Raw genomic sequence first — 21,324 nt, forward strand, 5'->3', positions numbered from 1 at the left:
GCGGCGCTGCTGCGCGCTGCGCCGGGCGGGAGGGAAGGAGGGAGGGGGGCGGCGGTTGCTTCTCCAAGATGGCGGACGGGGAGGCTCCGCTCCTCCGGCCCCGCGACGGCGGCGGCCCCGGCGCCGCGGCCGAGAGCGCCGAGCCCGCGCCCAAGCGCCAGCGCCTGAACTCGGAAGACGGCGTCTGCGGCCGGGGCGCGCCGCCCGCCCACCGCCCGGACCGGGGCGCGGAGCCACCCGCCGCCGCCGCCGCCGCGACGGAACCTCCGGGCGAGGCGGCCGCCGTCAGCGCCGACGGCGACGTCCTGGCGCGGGAGGAGGACGGCGCGACGACGGAGGGCCGGAGCGGCGCGGACAATAGGGCCGCGCAGCGGGGCCTGGCCCGGGCGGAGCCGCCTCCGCAGCCGCGGCAGCGGGGCCGGGGGGAGGGGGCGGAGGCGGCGCCCGGCGAAGACGCGGCGGAGGCGGCCATTGGCTGCGAGCGGGCGCAGCGTTCAAACGGGGCGGCCGGAGCGCCGGCCCCGCAGCCCGGTGAGGACCCGACCCCATCCCCCGTCCCGCCGCGGGGCGGCCGCGGCTCGAGCCGCGCGGGGGGCGAGGGAGGCGCCGCGCTCGGCCGCCGCCCGTCGGCCGCGGTGCCGATCGGGGCTCGTGGCGGCCGGCGGTATTCGTGCCGGGCCTCGCGGCGAGGTCGCCTCGGCGCTCGCTGCTGAGATCGTCCGCGGCGGCGGCGGCGCGCTATTAAAAATGACAGCCGTGAGCCCCGTCTCCTGACAGCGCTTACTTTCTCTCTGCTTCTTGAAAACTTTAGTGGAAGGGACGGGAGCGGTCGTGCGGACCAGTTCTTTGGGTAGCTTCGAGTTAGTCTTAGGCTTCAGCAGCTGAAGCGCAAAGAGCTGCGCCGTCAGGGAGCTGCCTTTGCAGGTGGGTTTGGAGCACGGCTTGGGTGGTACCAGCGCTGAGCTCGGTCTGCTGTGTTGGGAGCGACAGGTTGGGAGGCTTTGGGGTTTTTCAGGTAGTGCTTTAAAGGTACAAGATACTGCGCTTTGCCTGGGAAGTGATCTCTATTATAATGCCTTATGTGGAGGCTATTCCTCGAGTTACTCAAATGCTCAGGTGTGTTTTGGTTTGTACTGGCTGTTTCTGGCACAAAGTCCTTTTATTCCTTTGAGGAATCAAGAGAACTCCTTGGGGGGTGTTACAGTTTAAACCGTTACTTTAGGCTATCGCATTTTATAAATCTATGATGATGTGACCTGTATGTGCTGAGTCTTTAATGACACAGACTTTGGCTCTTCACATAGCAGATGCAGTGGTTGTTGTAGTAAAATGCAGTGTGCTCGTGGGTGCTTCTCTTATTCATAAAGGTCTTTGTGTAAGGTGCTCACTGACTTCATGCGTTACAAAACAGAATTGTGATGCTTTAAATATGTAAAATCATAATAAGACATAATGTCACAAGAGCACCTGTGCTCTCAGGAGGCAGCAAGTGTAGAAAGCGAATGACTGGCCTCTACCCTTTTCAATTTAATCAGAATCATTTCCGCAATTTACTTATCCAATCAATTAAACAAATTGGACAGTGCAATGCAAAATGCAGTGTTTTTCTTTAAGGGTAAAGGTGAGGTGACCTAGCTTCAGTACGGCACAGGAGTTCATTCACTGGTGTTGGGAAGCGATGGTGGTGATTCTTTATTCTAGAGACTGAGGCTTACTTTCATTTGCTTAGAGATTTTCAACAAATTAATACACTTGCTGTGCCTATTAATAAAAAGATAATTAAAAAAAAATAGTAGCCCATATTGTAACAAACTGCTCAGAATAAAATACGGATTTTCACCTTAAACGTTAGCTTGGTATCGCCTGCTGTGAAATGAGTATCCATTGCTCTCCAGAGTCCTTGTTCTGGGCACTTGATGAAGTTAGATTGGGTTACTCTGGCTGAGGGCCACAAGTGGAGTGCTTGAAGCCAAACCCATCTGCAAGGTACAATGGTGATAAACATAGTGAAGGTGGTTCAAGGTAGCAAGTTTTTCTGTCATGAATGAAATACCACCTAAGTGTGTGTGTGTGTGGCCAGCTACTGCAAGTCAGCTGCAACAGCACAGCATAGCAAAATCCTCTAACTTGTTTCTATCCAGCTGTGTATTTGTGTGTCTTAAAACCCCATTGCAGATTGTTCTGTAAGCTGTGAGATATTGATTTTATCCAGTTTTGCAGTAAGAGCTGAGTGAAGTGAGAACCGTATGAAAAATAAGAGAAAATAATGGTAATCTTAAAGGGCTTCACTCCTTTTTGAAGGTACAAATAACCTTAGTAACCAACAGTTGATACAATGAAAACCTCATTCACATCAATGTCAGCCCACTGATGCCAGTATTAATACAGAAATCCTGCAGTAAATCAGAGGCCTGAAAATGTATTAGTAAGCTAAAAAAAAAAAAAAACCCTAAGTGGTGATGCTATCTATTCGTATGCAATTAAAGTTGAATGCAATGAATTACAACTTTAGGTTTTGTGATACATTTAAATATGCATGAACTGTGCTGCTTGGCTCAAGTCTTGTAACTTCCATTGTTGTGCTGTCTTGCAGATAACTTCCTTTTAAGCGATGAAATCATAGCCAATGGTTTCCACTCCTGTGATAGTGATGAAGATGACAGAGCTTCACATGCAAGTTCTAGTGACTGGACCCCAAGACCACGTATAGGTAGAAGCCTATGCAATTACTCTCAGATGCTGCTTGCCTGTGAACACTTGCTCAGTTCTTCCTAGTCTTCAGTTTTTTTGAAAATTGTTAGAAGAAATAGCAATTATTTATTTTTCAGTAATTATTCTCTGTATCCTGTATAATATTTAGGGGGGTTTAAAATTAACCTCTTTAAACTGTATTTCGAGAAAGAGCAGTCAACAGATTTGTTTTTCTGTAGAAATGCTGCCATAGTCCATATTAACTGTATATACACAAGCTCACTAAATTAAGTAAATGAAACTGGCATATTTCTTACCCATTTACATGGTATTACTCTTACTTTAAAGATGATGAAGCTGATTCTTGTATGATTTTAGCCATATTAATCTGTAGGGCTCGCTGTCCTATGTGACACCTTCATTTGGGTGTTAACTAGTGTGCAGATCAGTCTGTAGTACAGGTGTTGGGTGAAAAGCTTTCACCTCACTCAGAGCAATGCACGCTGCTGGAGTGACTGGTGACTTGAATAGGATGGGCTTCCAGGGCCCAGCGAGGCTGGGACTTCAAGTCTTGTCTCTTACATAGATGTGATAAACCACAGTGATCGCATTGCCACTACTGATAAACACAGCAGCAAGAAAATAACAGTATGGCAGCACAGTGTTCCACTTAAAACCTGACCCAGTCTTTACCAATCTCTTCATTACAGGTTCACTGTCAGTACCTTTTAGGTAAATGCAGTTGCTGATGGTTGTCTTTATATGTAATGTACATTTAGTTAATTTAGTTTAGTTTTAATTTAGTTTTACATAATTTAGTTTGGATCCCCTTAACTTCTTAAGATGTACCTATTTTTCTTCTACTGCTCCATTCTTGAGTGCTTCTGGAGAGATTGGTGGCTATGGAAGATCATCTCTGAAGTCATTAGTTTTAGATGACTGATAGAGCAATAAAAAAACCTGTGGATTGGTAGGCCCTATTTGTCATTAGTATACATTATAATGCATGTATGTATGTGTGTACCCTATGAAACGTTGGAAAAACGCCAATTAAGCCATTAAATGGAGAAACATTGTGAAGGTCTTGTTGCTAAACGTGTATTTGTAAGAGCCATCAAACTATGACTTCTACTCTGACTTTTCAAAAAACGGATTGTGGGTTAACAGAAAATAATCATAAAACCCTCCCTGTGCTACCATTCCTGAATTTAGACCAAGATATATGGGGTTTTTGATGCATGGAATGAAACTGCTTTAATAAAATGAAGTAGCAAGCATTAATAAATGGAATGATGGTTATACTTGTCTGAGTAAATTTCTGTTTTGTTTTGTTTTTCAATTTTCTCAGGTCCTTATACTTTTGTTCAGCAGCATCTCATGTTAGGTACAGACCCACGGACAATTCTGAAAGACCTGCTCCCAGAAACAATCCCTCCACCTGAACTGGATGACATGACACTGTGGCAAATTGTCATAAACATTCTTTCAGAGCCTCCAAAAAGAAAAAAACGAAAAGATATTAATACTATTGATGATGCAGTGAAACTTTTACAAGAATGCAAAAAAATCATGGTCTTGACAGGAGCTGGGGTACGTATTGCCACAATGACAGTGTGAGAGTATATAGTCGGTTAGTTCTTATCCAGAGCTTTATGGCACACGGACAATCTGACAGTGGCAGTATTTGTAAACAAGTAATTGGGAAGAGGAGGTACAGCTGTCCTAGATGATGCACGCTGCAAGACTGGAGCTTAAACTGGAAATGACAAGATCTCTCTTCTGACAAGAAGCTATTCTTAAACATTTAAACTCTTAAGCGATTGCTTCTACGCAAAATAATTATGAAATAAAATCACATCTACCTATTCCAGAATATTTTCTATCCTAGTCTTTTTTTTTTTTTTTACAAAGCTAATGACTTTAAGTCTCAGTGAATTTCATAAAGCGTCTAATGGAACTAGAGGGAGTAAAAGACTGGGGGGAGGGGTTAGGTTCTAATAAGAGTACAATTCAGTTTCGGTAGACAGACTTTTATGTCTGAGGTGCTCCACTATGGTGATAAGACTACTCATGATTTCACTAAACAAAACCTTGAATTGTCATGAATTTGCAGCTTTACACCTGTGTATGAGATACAGTATGAAAGTCAATCATTTTTTACCTCAGTTGACTGCACACACAGGTGTGATGCTATTCAAAAAAGATGGCTAATCCAACTTAGACCAGCTTTGCAGAAAAGCACTGCTACTTCTGTTATCCAGTGTTGTTCTTCCTATAATCGCTATGCCTGTTTTCCCACCTCTTGTTACAGTATTCTGGGGTAGCATGGGACAGTAAATTAGCCCTTATTGACTGTTACTGCAATGCTCAGCTAGTTTATTAGAGGTGTCTTATCATCAGAAGTGAGACTCTATTTTGTTACTGCATTAGCATGGTAAAGGAAAAAAAGATGAACAACTCTTCTTACAAGACTTTAGAGCTTTTAGTACTCAGTATTCTGTTACTGCCTGTGGGGATCGTGCTGAAGCTTTTTTGGACCAGGTTATCAAGTTGTGTTTTTGTGCTGTATCTCCTGCTTGTGATTTGGAGATTGGTTTGATCAACACAGAACACAATCTCTGTGTACGTGAGCGTATGGAAATATGGTTTCCCAAATAGTATCGTGGTAGCTCTTGTTATCATAGTAGCTGTTACAGCCTGATACGTAGTATTGCTTATTGCAAAAATATATTTCAGGTGTCTGTGTCTTGTGGAATACCTGACTTTAGATCAAGAGACGGCATCTATGCACGCCTTGCTGTAGACTTCCCAGACCTTCCAGATCCTCAAGCAATGTTTGATATAGAATACTTCAGAAAGGATCCCAGGCCATTTTTTAAGTTTGCAAAGGTATGGCTTTCCTATTAATCTTATCTTGGTCAGTAAATAAAAATACTTCAGATGCGTAAATGAGATTTTGCATAGCTCTGTTAACAAAGGGTGTCTGTCTCTTTCAACAAGATGGTATTTAATGAGACGCTTATTTCAGTGGCATAATGACTCTCCCCTTGGCAGGCCTTTGCAAACTATTATATCCTCAAAGATGATACTTTAGTCATTGTGTGCAACCATGTATTAAACTTATTAAAAAGACTTTGCAATATTTTATTCTTTTTAAAGCCTACTTTGGCTGTTCCCGTTACAAGTTCACTTTATATGCAACCAATCTCGTGGCTCTCTGATTCAAGGGAGGATAAATAACATTTTGTCATAATTCTAAAAGTCCTTGAAATTCTTAGCTGCAGTTACATTCACTGAAAAATAAAATGAGAAACTTTTTGCAAGCACACAAGTAATGTGGAAAACTGAATCTGAATTTGATGTGCTGTAGCATGCTGTTTCATGTCACTCTGTATGGCCACATTTTATCGCTTCATGGTTAGGAGGAGTGAAGCAGTTTCATGCACTGATAAGTTTGATCCTGTTTCAGATTTTGATGTAGCTGACACGAGGATCTGTATTTAAAAAAAAAGTCTTTCTTACAGGGCCTGTGTTCATTTCTTAAAAGGGAGGATGGAGCAGTTTTCTGAGAGATATTTGCAATATTAAACAGATTAATTAAAAATGCCTCAGAGACAAGAAGGAAATATAAATCAAAGAAGTATTTTTACAGGACCTGTAAGGACTCCTGAGAATCCATCACTGCTAGCTGTGCTTGCTGTTTCCTCCTTTTGCTCGCAGTTTGTACTACTGCTCTGTTATTGATCCAAAGCTTGGAAAAGAAACATGGATGCATTTCTGAGATGCTTGGCTTTCTTGAAAGCGCTCTATCCAAATTCTAACATATTTTGGTGTCCATTAGTATATACGTTGCTTTGACTTTTTAATATGGGAGAAGGGGAAGGGGAACCAACTACGTGAGGTCTGCCTATGTGGACATTTTACCAGAACAGTTCAAATTTAACTTGGCTGATATTTTTCATTGACATAATTTCATCTGGTATTGAAAGCAAACAACAGCAGTAACAACAACAAAAAGCACACCAAACCCTGAAACACAATAGCGACTCTGAAAGCTATTTGCTCTGTCAGAGCAGAGGCTAATTACTCAGCCAACATACTTGGACCCAGAAATTCATTTTTTCACTTTAGTACATACATTTTAAGGCATAGCTACTGTACCTGGGCTTTGCTCTATTTTTAAGGTACTTTTCAATGAGCGCTATTGGCTTTGCCTCATCTCCTGTCTCTTCTTACATCTGTGCCAAGAGTTCCACCCTTTATCACTGTATGGATGTGCATTTCTAGTTGTCTAGTCAGTCTTTTCTCACTATTAGTGCTATAAGCTCATTTTGCTTCCTGCTTCATTGATTCCTCTGTACAAGTGCTTGTTTCCACTCATTCAATGTGAAGTCTATCCTTTCTTTATTTCCTGTAATTATTCTCTCCCATGGATCCCATATTTATTTGTATGGTTAGTGGTGGCAGAGCATGTCTTGCTTTTTCAGACTAAGATAGAAAGTCTCTTAGGACCATATTACATCTGCTGGTAATTTTATAACAGCCTACTCGTAATCTAGATGATACCACTGTGAACAATTGTTGATTACTGCTGCAACTTAAACCAAAGACCTACATAGCTTCAGAAATAAGAGTAACTTGAAATATTTGGGGGGAAAACAAGTACTTTCAAAAATTCTCTTTTGGTTGTGAATGGTTAGGCTGTGGCATTAGTTAAGGGCAGAGCTGTCACGCATAACAGTTCACTGTTGTGCTCAACTTTTTGGTTCAGCTTTCAGTATTTACTAGAAAAGTAGGCAGCTCCTACTTCTTGCTTACTTTCTGTACGAAAGCCTGGGTTCCCCAGGTGAGAGTACAGCCTAGTTGCTGTTCAGTGGCAAAAGACTGACAGGAGAGCAGAGGGCTTCTCCTCTTAAGAGGTGCTCCTGAGCAAGAGGGTGCTGCTGCTTCTAGCCTCCTTGTCACACAGCAACTAGAAGTACTGCCTGGTTGGTCAGTTCTAGGCAGAGGTTCTTTGTGTGAAGCTTTCAGCTAAGTGCCCACATGCATTTTTTCTTCTGGCAAGCTCCTTTATTCACTGAGGAGATGTCAAATCATTCCATAAAAGTGTGCACGTTTCTTCCTATATATGCCTTAGAAATGCCTACCTCCTCTTCCTCGATTTAGCAGAAATGCTGAGCACCTGTGTGGGGCAGTGGAATTGCTCTTCTAAGCCATTTGGTTTTGCCTTAATGACTGTTGTAACTGGATAAATTGGCAAAGCTGGTCTCAGTGCCACCTGCCTTCTGCTTTATGTCCAATTTGTGCTTCTGTTTGGTAGCTAATGAGAGCCCAGGAATGGCTGCCAGTACAGTTGATGAATAAAAACTGTTCATATTTAACCAAAAGACCAGAATCCAAGTTCCTCATGATTATTTTTCTTTTTTGTCTGACTGCAGTAAAATAATGTCTCTAATAAAAATACTGAGGAAGAAGAGGAAGAAAACTCATGTTTTATATTTCTCAAAACCAAAGAAGACCTAGACCTTGTTTTGTGCTGCCTGAAGAACAAACTACCAGCTACTGCAATGAGCAGTTCATCCTGATACAATGAGAAGTTCAGCTGGTGAAAGAAGAGTTGGATCTGAAAGGAAAGGGCAAAATGTAAAGGGGATGATTACAAAAAATGAGTACACAATTGCTGCATTTGGAATAAAGATGCTGTGTATTCATATACACTTTCTAATGTACTTTTGAATTCCGTAGGAAATCTATCCAGGCCAATTCCAGCCATCTCTCTGCCACAAGTTCATAGCTTTGATGGATAAAGAAGGAAAATTGCTTCGTAACTATACTCAGAACATAGACACGTTGGAACAGGTTGCAGGAATCCAAAGGATAATTCAGTGTCATGGTCAGTAATTATAGTTTCCCTTTTCTTATTCTTTATGAGTAGGAACGATGCTTACTGATGTATGTGACAAGGTAATTGCTAGTGGCGTTGATATTTTCCTTAAACTGGTATTTCTCAGAAACAAATATTCTGCTTTTAAAGTAGTGTTTAGAATACTAGGTAAAATTATTACCAATAGAGCAGCTAAAGAAAACACTGCAGAGAGAGAGGCTGAGAAGCATTTTCTTCAGACACATCCAGTAAGACAGTAAGCCAAGGCACGTGTATTTCATGAGCCTCTGCTGCTTACATGACTGTACTTTACAACTTGAAAACGTTGCCTTTTTTTCCCCCCTTTCTTTCTGAGTTAGTTCAAGTAGTTAAAGCAAAAGTGTTTCTAGCAGAAATACTACTTTCATAAGTAATGCATGGTAAGTGGTGTCTTTGTGCATCGGTGACAAGCTTAGACCTTTGTTATGTAATTGGTGGTACTTTATATTCATGTATGAAAACACAGTGTGGAAATTGTCTGATAACGAAATAGATTTAGCTGCTGATTACTTAGAATAGGTTCTACTGAAATCTTAGAATACCCTGTCACTTCGGAGGCTTACCTCAGCTACATCTTATTGTAGATTCACAGTTGTTGAAATGAAATCATTTTGTTACGTTTCAGTGTCAGACACTCTCTAATTATTATACCAAATTAAATGGAACCTCCTAGGTAATTGTTTGATATGCTTACCATTTCCAAAGACTCACAGATGTCAAGTTAAAAGGTCAAGGATATGTTTTTAAGGAAAGAAGGCTTAGAGTTCTAAAGTCTATTTCTTTTATCAAAAAAATTGCTTAAAAGCAACGTTAGCATGTTTGTGAGACCTGACTTAATGCTGGTGTCAGCAGTAGACCTGGAACTGAAGAAGTTAACCTCTGAGTTAAGAGCAATAACCCTTGATCTCCCACTAAGAATATAGAGGGCTGCTGTCCCAGCAAGGGGCAAGAACAAATATCAGGAAAGAAGAAAGTATCACCAGATGCCTTTCCAACAATCCTAACGCGGAGCTAGGGAAGCAGTGGTTCCTTTTGCCTGTAACAGAGCCACTGTTGAAGCTGTACTGTTAGCACGATATCCCAAGTGATCTTTGGATGAAGTGGTACCCTGTTCTTCTTTGCCTTAGCTGTTAGCTGTGTGGCAATGCCAGCCTGGTACCAGAGGTGGCCATCTGCCCATTGATTACAACTTTCTTACAGAGTTCCACTTTTCCAGGGATCAGACTCATCTTCCTCATCTATAGAGCTTAACTCAATGGTGGATTTGTCAATTTTCTTCATTTAGAGTAAATGCAGTGCTCTGTCATAGTAACCAAAGAGAACAGAATAGAATCCACCCCACAGAATAACTGAAATCTCCCTCTAGTTTTCATATGTATTCAGCATATAATGCATTTTCTTTTGGATGTCATTCCTAATTACGAACTTATCACAAAATTCTTACTTAGCTGTGTTTTTGCACATCACCGACACACAAATGTTGGTGTTTTTTTCAGTTACATGATGCAGTAATTAGATTTCAGGCCAGCTTTAGTGTGTATGCTGTATCAGTTGATTTTCAAATAAAAAAATATTCTTTTATTGGATTCTGAGGCTTTTGGAAGTTAAAGTTAGCGTAACTACAGTTATGCTGCTTAATGCTAGCTAATTGTCTAATGGTAGTGGTTAAAGAGAAACTGAAAGTAGTTAGTTAAGGGTATCTCTTTGTTGTCTAGCTGTGAGAGCTTGACACATTCCACTGCAAGGTCAGAGATCGCCTGATTATTTTTTTAAGCCTTGTTTCATAGCTAGGACAAATCTGACAATTCCTTACTTCATTCTTCAACGTTCTGTCAACTTCTAGCAGTACACCTTGCACGGGTACAAGGCCTTGACGGGTAAACATGTGCACCAAAAGGCCACTCTCGTTTGCCACAATTTCCCTCTGTTAACATGTGTTAGCCAGCAGGTAAGGTTTGCCTTCAGGCAACGAAGATAGGAGTGCTCTACCAGATATCAGGCATCACCTCAGCTGCGTTAGAACAGGGCCGCAAGAGCTCCGGAGAGCAGTTTTACCAATGTTGCCAAACAATGAACATAGTAGCCAAGCTGAATACTAAGTTCAGAGCACTACTCTAATGGAAACAATATAGCTCTAACTGTTGACAGTTACCGAGAGGAACAATACTGTGACTTAGTTGCCTATAATGAAGTCCTAGTTAATGTATTTTCATAGTTATTTTGCTCTTTCAAAACCAGTTGAGATGTCCTGCTGCTGATGAGGCAGGGCTGACACCAGTTCTATTAATCCTATAAAGATGGAAAGTAGGGGAATGAATCAACATATTTTGTGTTTTCTTACATGCAATATATCCTCCTCCTAAAACAGAATTTGTCCTGGCTAACATCTACAACTACCTTTAGTACCACAGGAATCTTAATTTTAAATTACTTTTTAAGGACTTCTTTTTGTTTTTGTTTTTGTTTTTTGGTATTTGGTTGTTTGTTTTGGTGGGGTTTGTTTGTTTGTTTGTTTGGTTTTTGGTTTTGTTTTTTTGTTTTTTTGTTTTTTTTGTTAGCACTGCAATTTAACAGTCTTTGTTTCATAACATCTTTGGCAAAAAGACCAAATCTGAAAGTCCTCACTTCTGTCATATTTCCCTCCCCCCCCCCCAGGTTCCTTTGCAACAGCTTCCTGCCTGATCTGTAAATACAGAGTTGATTGTGAAGTTGTTCGAGGAGATATTTTCAATCAGGTAAAAACTTACTTGCTTTAGATCACTGCGGCTTTCTAATAAGCAACTTGATAACAAAACAAAGCATTGCTTAAAAGGTCTGCATTTTTAAAAGGCGTATGACTAAAAAAAAACCCGTCCTGTTTCCTACGTGCCTATCTGTACTTTAGTATTTGCTCTTGTATTTAAAAAACACACTCAGTTACTACACTGTAAAAATAAGGTAAAGTGAAAGAAGTAGAACCAAAACCATTGGAGTTTGTTTCTAATGGCCATTCTCAGAAGAGCAGAAGTTAACGTGGTAAGTAGAGAGTTGGATTTATAGGGTAATCTGAGCTCTCAGTCACACTGAGAAAGTATTTCTAGCTATTTATAACATCAGTTCCTCTTAAAGCATTTACCTGCATTCAAAATGTTGAAATTGTAGATGATGCATGGAGAAAATGCTAATATAAAGCAGCCTCTGAGCATGTAGGATAAGTGAGATGTCTGATTAACACTTTCAAGAACTGCCAAACTATTTTATGTTCTGAATTCCTCACATTTGGATGTGAAGTGCTTCATGACCAAGCCAAGAGTTAGTTCTGCTCCATCAGAGTAGAATAACCTTTGCCTTAATCGGACCCGCTTTGCTTTTCTTCTCTGTCTTTTGACAGAGACAATTGTCTGATAAGAAGGTTGTCTATATAAATGAAAAGGCACTGTTTTTCTGTATTTGCATATTTTCAATAAATACTTGACTCCACAGTTATAATTTTAAATGAGAAACACAGAGAAACATCTTTGAAGCATTACATCTGAAATATCTTATGAAAGGCTTTCGCTGAATTCTATGTTTGACTTCAAGTTTTATGAAGTGTGAATATCAGAAGACTGATGCTTTGCAATACTGAATATGAGGTCTGTTCTACTCGTCACGTTATTCTTGAGAATTTTACCTTAGAGATGTTTGCTGCTTCTTTATCTCAAAGCAAGTTAGTTGGGATTTGGACTTTGTTTTTCTTTTCCTTCTCAACAGCTGTTCCTAAGCATGGTGTAGTTTTCTATTTTGACTGTTAGTGGAAGTATTCCTTCTAACAGCACTTCAATCAGTGCACTTTTATATGCTGAACTGAACTTGTGCCCTAACGGCACGTCCCTGCTCATGGCCAGTTGTGGGAGCATAGGGATGGGAAGAGAAGCCTGCACAACAGTACTTCTGAACAAGGAGATTTTTGCTCAAGGAAGAAACATTCAATCTATGAGTCCTAATCTGACAGTACTGTAAAGGCAGCAGCACGAGTCCCAGATATGCGCAATGAGAAGTTGTTAAAAAAGAGGATGCTCACCTGTATCCGGAGATTCAGGCTCACAAGAAGACCCCACAGAGGAGGGATCTCCAGAAAGATCTTCCTTGGTGGCAGTCAGCCCTTAAATGAGGTCTAAGAGAGGTGCAGCCAGGCTCCACCCTTACAGTCACACAGCTGAATTGCCTTCACCTGTGCTCCTAGGGCTGACCAGGTCCTTTCCCCAGGTGCTCAATCAGTGGTTCAGGCCATGACTCAGCAGTTCCAAGACTTTAGACAGGTATATTTTTCCAGAGTAGGCCATGGCTGTAATACTGTTACTGTTATTTCATAAAATGAATACAGTTATTGCTGAATATGTGTGTGTGTACCTACATACATATAACAAGAAATAGCACCATTGGAAAAAAGAGTATCCTTCAAAAAAAAAGTTCAATTTACCATCATTATCTCTGCTTCAAAAACCAGCCCGACACAGTTGATTTTTCTGTCGTTCTCCAGAATGAATTAATTTCTTAGTTATCAAAAGAAACTGGTTCTGTACTTATGAAATAAAACACTGCCAAATTCCAACAGCTCTGTTTTCTAGAAATGGTTTGGGGAGTTAGTCCCAATAGGAAGCTGTTTGTATTCTCTGCAGTCCTCCACTGCTTGGAAGTTCAGTTATATGTGACCCCAGGTCCTGTTTTCCATAGAAAAGATTAGCTTTCCTTTGCTCTGGTCCTTCCTTTGGCAGTTTGAAGCGCTTCACAACAAAATAAGTCTATTTAGCATCTTCCTGGCAGGATTTCCTTTCAACATATCAGAGATGGATACTTAGAAAACCACCAGTTCCTCACTGCTGCTTTTTTTTTTTTTTTTTTTTTTTGCCAGTTCCAAGGTAGCATGCTACTTCCCTGCAGCATGATTCCATTTCTAGGTTGCTGTACGCAGCCATCCTGCTACACAAGATGAGGCAGTATCTATAAATCCCACAGAAAAACAACACTTCTGAGTAAAACTATTTTTGATTATTTTCAAAAACGCCAATTTCACTGTGCTTTTGACTATTTTAAGCAGTTTCAAGAAACAGCAAAGGCATCTCAGATTTAGGATGAAAGGCCCACAGAAACATGCACCTGTTCTTGGATGTTCTTAAACAGACACAATCTTTACTGATCTTGTTTTTGATACATCCACAGCTAATGAGGAATTCCCATTCTCTTTCATGAGACAAATACAGCAGCAGAGGTGGTCTGGTTCTGGGCCATGCTGCCCCTGGAGGGAGGGAGGATCCTAGGCAGCTGAGCGGCCAGCTATCTAGCCTTAACTTCTTGGTATCAATTTCAGCTCTTGGAATAGATCTTCCCCTTACTGATGACCTTTCTGAGGATTAGCAAAGGAGCTGGTGAGTAGTGTAGTGCTGAAACCTATTTGTGGGCCCCTTTACAGTAACTCGTGATTTGAACAGGGACAGCAGTTGCTGTACACAGATTCATTAAATAACATTATTGGACTTCCTGTAGGAGATGATGGAAACAATTACTATCAGTGTCTTTTTAAACTAAATCAGAAGTTAGAGATCTTTGCTTCCTTCCTAATACAGAACAAACAAATTTAGTTCCTAGATCTTCCAATTTAAAATGCACATGCATTACTTCCTTCGGCAGAAGAAGTCGCAGGGTAAAAAGCATCAGAAAAGTTCCAGATGTTGGTGTGTTGTTAGCTTTCTTTCTAATATGTAAAGATCCAAGGAAAAAAATCTCAAGTTTTGTTGTTGTTTTTTTTTTTTCCCCTACTCTGTTTTGGGGGATTATTTAGTTGTTTGGGCTGTTAACTCCTTACATTGGATAAAGCGATGAAGATTCTCTCTATACCACTTTCTAGTTCTTGTGCTGTATCACTTCTTACACATTTGTAGTAGGGAGATTTCTTCAAAGAAAGATTAGATTATTCAAAGACTTGAATTTTGGAAAAGGTTCTTTCACACCACAGAAGCAGCCTTTTACTTGTGATGCTTTCTCCTAGGGAAAGCATTGTCTTTGGTCCTACAACAGCCATCAAAAACCAGCAGTTGTATATTTGTGTCTTTTTGTTTTCCTACATTTTCTATAATAATAGGTCTCATACATCACTCCATGCTTTTACAAAGCACTAGTTTTCTTGTCATTACTGCCAAAGGACTGCAGCTATGTTTAGCTCCTTAGATTTATTCTGGGGTATTTTACTTCAGAGACTACAGCTGAGAAAATAATTTGCTCAGTAGTAAAGTCCTACTTGCCTCACTCACCTGTTTACTTTTTTTCTCCCTGAATAAGTATTAAATTGAAAGAGGTCAGAAAACCCTTGGTTTCACAAGGAAAAGGACTCTGCTTCTCCACAAACATAACTAGCATCTACTTTTGCTCTGTTATTGAAGGAATTGGAAATTTTAAAATGGAGACCAGACAAAAGATCTTTCCATGTTCTTATTCTGTATGCTTTTTGCTGGACACCTGCTACAGTGCCACGTTGCTTTATGCAACCAAGAGAAAGTAGAGAGGTAACGCTCTATAACATACTGTTTGATTAGGAAGGGGTGTATAGCAGATTGTGCAATGGAAACTGATAGCAAAACCAAAGCTTTTGTTCTGATTAAACAAAAAAATTATATTCCTCTCCACTAGGAGGTGATTACGCATCAGTGTTGAGTGTGACATCTAGACGCTGGCTTAGTTGTTAGCTAAGAACAGAGGTGTAGACTTTCATTGTTTCTCCAATTTGATGTAAAAGGACTCCTTCATTCTTGCTGTAGTTCTATGTGCAGACTAGAGTAAGAAGTGTATTCAGATGTACATCCACAGAAAAAATAAATGAGAAAATATCACTGAAACTCATCTTATGCCAGAGTAAATCACTGTAAATTGCTAAAATCTGAGGCTTTCAAGGTTGCAGCCACAGTAGTGATATAAGCTGTTCTACTGCAGGTTGTTCCTAGATGTCCTCGCTGTCCGCCTGATGAACCACTTGCTATCATGAAGCCTGACATAGTGTTCTTTGGAGAGAACTTACCTGAGCAGTTCCATCGTGCCATGAAGTATGACAAAAATGAAGTTGATCTCCTTATTGTCATTGGGTCTTCACTGAAAGTAAGACCAGTAGCATTGATTCCAAGTAAGTGACTGACTGGAAATTTCTTCTTTCCAAAAAAATAAGATGAAATTAAAATTCTCAGTTAAGAGTTCCAGTTCCGAGTGCTTTTTCTATGCCCAAGGCAGAGTAGAGATCTCAAAGTTATGAATTTATAATCCAGAGAACTATTTAGCTAAAAGTTAAATACCTTTGTTCTGAGATTAATTTATTTATCTCCCTGTTCATAATATGCTTTTGGAATTGTAAGATTTAGAAAGTAATTGTCTTTTAAAAGATAAATGTAGTATAAAAAAATGGAACAGCTACATCAGGTGTCTGAGCAGTAATTGAAGTCAGTACTTTACCCTAAATGATACAGAGTGGGCATTATATAGTATACGACCATTTGGATCCTTAGTTCTTAAAGGTGATAAGAAAAACCATCTGTGCTATTACTAAATAAGTCCTTCAGGAGGGCTGAGAAGATACAATTGCAGGTTAATTATTTGCCTATTAAGCGCACAACTTAACTTGTACTCTTAACATGCAAGCCTGAGAAGGGCCTGCACCAACCACCTGCTGCTCACTGGGGACAGTGCCACATCCAGCACTTCTATAGAAAAACACCTTTTACTGCAAGAAACAGGGAAATCTAGATAGACTACATAGGCATGGCACCTCACACTGCCACTTCAGCTTTGTTACATTTAAGAATTACTTGTATTCCAGATCTGACTGAAGATCTTCAGAACTTCAGAAATGAAGTTTTTTTGGTAGATCTTTGGTAGACAGTAAAACCAAAAATGCCCGTCTTCAAACTGTCTTTTCTATGTTTAGGTTCCATCCCCCATGAAGTGCCTCAGATCTTAATTAATAGGGAACCTCTGCCTCATCTACACTTTGACGTGGAGCTTCTTGGAGACTGTGACGTTATTATTAATGAATTATGTCAAAGGCTAGGTAGTGAATATTCAAAACTTTGCTACAACTCAGTAAAGCTTTCAGAAATAACAGAAAAGCCTCCACGAATGCACAAAGAGCTCGAAATGCACTCATCTGAGCTACCACCTACACCCTTGAACATTTCTGAAGACTCTGGTTCACCAGAACAAATGACTCCACCAGATACTTCAGTGGTGCCCTCAGAACACGCAGCTGAATGTAAGATAGAAAACTGTGATCCTGCCTCTGAAACTAAAGGGACCTGCACAGAGGAAAAGCTTCAAGACACACAGGCATCCTCTGAAAACCCTGAAAATACTACTAGTGAATTAATGAACTCTGAAACAATGAAGGAAAATGGAACCAACAATGGAGAAAGCAAAGAAAAAAATGAAATAGTGAAGAAGTGCTGGGTAAATAGATCTGCAAAAGAACAGATTAGCAAAAGGCTGGATGGTAAGTGTTAACTTATTTCATTCTCTTGCACTTAAGTGTTTATTCTAGACTTACTTTGAAGCAATAAATAAGTTGCCCTTGAGGGAATCAGTGTTTTTTGGTGGTTATTTCTGCTCAGAAAAGTATCTATGTTTTTTATTATCAATGTAGAGTTTATTTCTTTTGGAGAAGCCAATAGGAAAACTGTAATTCAGAATAGATTTTATAATCAGTGATTACTGAATGGTTTTAAACTGAGACAGGGGAGGTTTAGGTTAGATAATAGTAGGCATTCAAGGCCAGGCTGGATGTGGCTCTGGGCAGCCTGGCCTGGTGGTTGGTGAAGGGGGTTGAAACTTGATGATCATTGTGGTCCTTTTCAACCCAGGCCATTCTATGACTCTGTGATTACAAGCTCCCTAGAAAGATCAGAGTTCAAGAGGCAGAAGCTAAGTATCAAAAATAAACCCACCTTTCTTACATTTTCTAATGCATTTCCAGTAAAATTGTACTGATCTTGGGATTTTAAAGCACCACGTTCCAATCTGACAGCTATTTTGGAGGACTAAGGGACAAAGTCACAACACGATTTGAAAAGCAAATCACAAAGTTGGAGCCAGGCACATTCCAAAGGAAACATCAGACTTTCCAAAGAAGCCTTCCCGTGTGCAGTCTGTTAATTGACAGAACAAGTAATTGCACTAAGAAAGTCAGTGAGGATGGAGAACCAGGAAGTTACAATTTCCCTAAAGCAAAGCCTGTTTGAATTCTGTGTGGTGGGTTCCAATTCTGTGGTACAACCAATTGCATTCTTGCTGTGAATACAATGTTTACCAACAGAAAGTTCTGCTAAACATTAGAGTTTAAACACTACATCAAAGGGAGGGAGGAGAGGAACATTTAGCTTCCCAGTAAAGCATTTGTTAAATGCTGTTCCTAACAATACACTGAAGTATAAATTTTTAATGTAATTTGTCATGTTAGCTTAACTTTTGAAAATACATCTGTGCAGGTACTTTTTAACCAGAAGTCTGCAAGACCTTGTCTGAATAATTTCAGCTTTTTGTTTCTGCTGGGCAATCTGCTCTAGTTGCCCCTGCATGAGAAGGGGCATTGGACCAGATGACCTCCAGAGTTCCCTTCCTACCTCAACCATTCCATGATACTGACTTGTTAAATTCTGTTTCAGGTACTCAGTATCTATTTTTACCACCAAATCGCTATATTTTCCACGGAGCTGAGGTATACTCAGATTCTGAAGACGATATGATATCTTCTAGCTCTTGTGGGAGTAGTAGCGAAAGCGGCTCGTGTCGCAGTCAGAGCTTAGATGTGGAGGACGAGAGCGAGATTGAAGAGTTTTACAATGGCATAGAGGATGAGGATGCTGCGGAAAGGGAAGACGAAGCTGCATTTGGGGAAGATGGGGTTGAACAAGATGCAGCTGATGAATCAGCTTACACAAATGAAGCTGCAGGGAACAATCATCCAACAAGCAACAAGTTGTGAAGCGATCACTGGTTACAGGAATTTTCCACCAGCATTAGGAGCTTTGGCATGTCAGGACGAATGTTTACGTCTGGATTTAGAGCAAGGAAACCATAAGGATGTGGTGTTTATAAACAACTGAAACAGATTTTCATGCTTAGTTTTTTACCTTTTTCAATAAAATTCTCTTACTGCACACTCAACACTAACTTTTTTTTTTTAAGGTACTAGGAATATCTAAGCAATTATTACTATGTTCACTTTTAAGTCATCTGTCTGATCAGACATCCATGTATATAATACCTATTTTGCATAATAAATTTCAGCTTATATTATTTTTAAACAGTTTTGAAAAAGCCATTGGAATGTTAAACTAATATAAAGGGAACAGCTAATTTAGACCAAAGAATGGTATTATCACACTTCTTGCTTTGTAACAGTTTGGTTTATTTAAAACTTCTTACGCTTCTGCTAAACCTTTCGTTCTCGCATAGCCTATCATTAAACACTGGCATTTTCTAAGACCGACTGGCAGCTAATTTTTTGCTTTAACAGTTAGTTTGTATGTTTGAGACATACTTAAATGTGAGTAGATAGTTAAAAATGGAAACAAGACAGTAAGCACTTGAAAACTCCTAATCTTTTTTAGACTGATAAGAAGTGCTGTGAAAATGCTTCAGTTACTGAGCTTAATACTTCCTGTGGACATGAAGCTATGTTGACATTGGCTCCTTAGCAATTATAATACTGGAACACCAGTATTTTAAACAAAATGGATTCCCGATGGTCGAAGTTTTTCATGTTGTATACAAAAAGTCAAATATAGTGCAGCTTGCATTAACAATAGGATTTGATCACTTGCCAAGGCTGCAACACAGAGGCTTGGCTGCGCACACAATAACGTTCCTACCAGCACGTGAGAAGGCACGGAAACCAAATCTCTTCCTGTAATACTTAGAGGTAACAGAATCAGAAGAAACTTGCTCAGAGAGCAACAGCCTCTGCTGCTACTGCTGTGTGGGTGAAATACAGGTTAATCACCTCACCTGGAGATGTGCTACTTTGAGTGATGTCCCAGATGGGGAATGTGACTTTCCACCTGCTAGCTCCAACGTGCATCTTAGAAGCAAAGCAGCTATTCCAATGATCACATTGCGTATTAAAGTGCTAAGCTGCCTTAAAACTGGATGTTGCAAATTTTCAAGTGCGGATTGTTTCCAAGCCTTTAGAATTATTTTGTAAAATTGCACAGTGCAGTAGTAAGTGAATCAGCATTTTTTATATAAACCACTTTTTCAACATTGGCCCAAATGAACTCTACGATGTAGATTATTCAGATACTTTGCTTTAATATTTATTACATTTTGGAGATGTATAGTAGCTGTTCTTTGAAGATAAGATACATCACTTAATGAATATTTAAGAACAGCTTTCTGCATTCATCTAAAAATGTTGGCATGTTGTCTCATTGTCCAAATTTAATACAGCTCTTATTTGGCTACACTAAAGAATGCAATATGTTTAGTTTTCACTTGCATGTTACAATGTATTAGTTTGTGCTATAGGAGATATTTTAAATTGAAATACTTTGTTTTAAATTATTTTTACAGTGAGGATTGTTTTCTGCTCTTTTATATTGTATATAGTGTCTTTTATGTAATCTACTGGCATATGTTTTGTAGAAGACTGTTTAAAATGACCGGCTATCTTCCTGCAACTTTTGAAATACAAAACCAGTGTTTTATACTCGTACACTCTGTTCTAAAGTCTATTAAAATCATCATTTGATTTTTTGTTTCTGTTAATTTTTAGTTAGCTCCTAAGAACTTAACAAAAAATGCCCTACGACGTTTTAAGCGAGATCCTGGGTACTACACAATAAATTGCCTTTTCTGTCCGTCACCTATGGGAGCAAAGCCCCAGTAAAGCTGCACTGGTACAGCAACATCTGGAACCACAATGCAGTTCTGTCCTTCAGAAAACTACTTCTCTTCCTTTAAACCCTATGCCGCATTTAGATGCATTCACTGAGCAGTCCTGCTTGTTCCTACACAGTAAGGGGTTCTGAACTAGCTACAGTGACGCGAGAGTCAGAACAGTACCCTTAAAATAGTCACCCTGTGATTAGCGTTTTTAAGATGACACTTGGGCTGCCAGGACTTCCTGGGAAAAGTACTGTATGATGGCGCACACAGAGCTCAGTCAGGATGCAAGGCCCGAGGAGCAGCGAGTGAACACACAGGAAGGCAGATAAAACGAAGCAAACCGTCACACACACTGAAATTGTGCAACTTACTGCCACACGACACTGTGGGAGCTCAAAGTGCCCTGCAAGAGGAATGGGAGGAATTCGGGTGGGACAGGTGGGTTCCCAGACAGAAATCATCTTCCTTTGTGCTCTCCCTGAAGCACCTGGACCTTTACACATGGAGACAGCTTTCAGCCCGGGGCAACCCAGCAGCAGTTCCCCAGCGCTGCTGGGCGCTGTGTGACACCGACTGGTAGCGACAGAGCCAACACTGCAGGGCGCACCCTGAGCACGGCTTTCTCGGCCTCGGGGCGGTGGGTGCACGTACACGACCACACATCTTTCAAGGACTGAATTTCTTAGCACACACCAAACACGGCTCTGTGACACGGCACCGCAGTTCCTTCACTCCTCACCCCTGCAGCCTCAGCGCCGCGCAGCACGGCGTAGCGACAAACTGCCCTTAAGCCACAGATATTCCTGAAAGCCACAACTAAGGAGCTCTGC

The 21,324-nt window shown here is 40.6% G+C and overlaps 2 protein-coding genes across 2 annotated transcripts in view; one reads left to right on the forward strand and one right to left on the reverse strand.

The window, feature by feature from the left end:
• Window positions 1-21,324, reverse strand: part of DNAJC12 (DnaJ heat shock protein family (Hsp40) member C12) — a 34,978-nt gene that overhangs the window by 13,439 nt on the left and 215 nt on the right. The gene's annotated exons all lie outside the window — the stretch shown is intronic.
• On the forward strand, window positions 13-20,378 carry SIRT1 (sirtuin 1). Its single transcript, XM_031602853.2, has 9 exons — window positions 13-531; window positions 2,594-2,710; window positions 4,040-4,281; window positions 5,428-5,580; window positions 8,437-8,584; window positions 11,270-11,349; window positions 15,560-15,746; window positions 16,542-17,102; window positions 18,271-20,378. The coding sequence occupies exons 1-9, from the start codon at window positions 69-71 to the stop codon at window positions 18,588-18,590; spliced, it is 2,271 nt and encodes a 756-aa protein (XP_031458713.2). The 5' UTR covers window positions 13-68; the 3' UTR covers window positions 18,591-20,378.

Source organism: Phasianus colchicus, chromosome 8 (assembly GCF_987193195.1).
Source record: "Phasianus colchicus chromosome 8, bPhaCol1.hap1.1, whole genome shotgun sequence".
Taxonomy (NCBI): Eukaryota; Metazoa; Chordata; class Aves; order Galliformes; family Phasianidae; genus Phasianus; species Phasianus colchicus.

Coding starts and splice junctions, on each gene's coding strand:
- SIRT1 (XM_031602853.2), top strand. CDS start 69: ATGGCGGACGGGGAGGCTCCGCTCCTCCGGCCCCGCGACGGCGGCGGC. Junction 532..2,593: donor AGCGCCGGCCCCGCAGCCCG/GTGAGGACCCGA, acceptor GCTGTCTTGCAG/ATAACTTCCTTTTAAGCGAT. Junction 8,585..11,269: donor AAGGATAATTCAGTGTCATG/GTCAGTAATTAT, acceptor CCCCCCCCCCAG/GTTCCTTTGCAACAGCTTCC.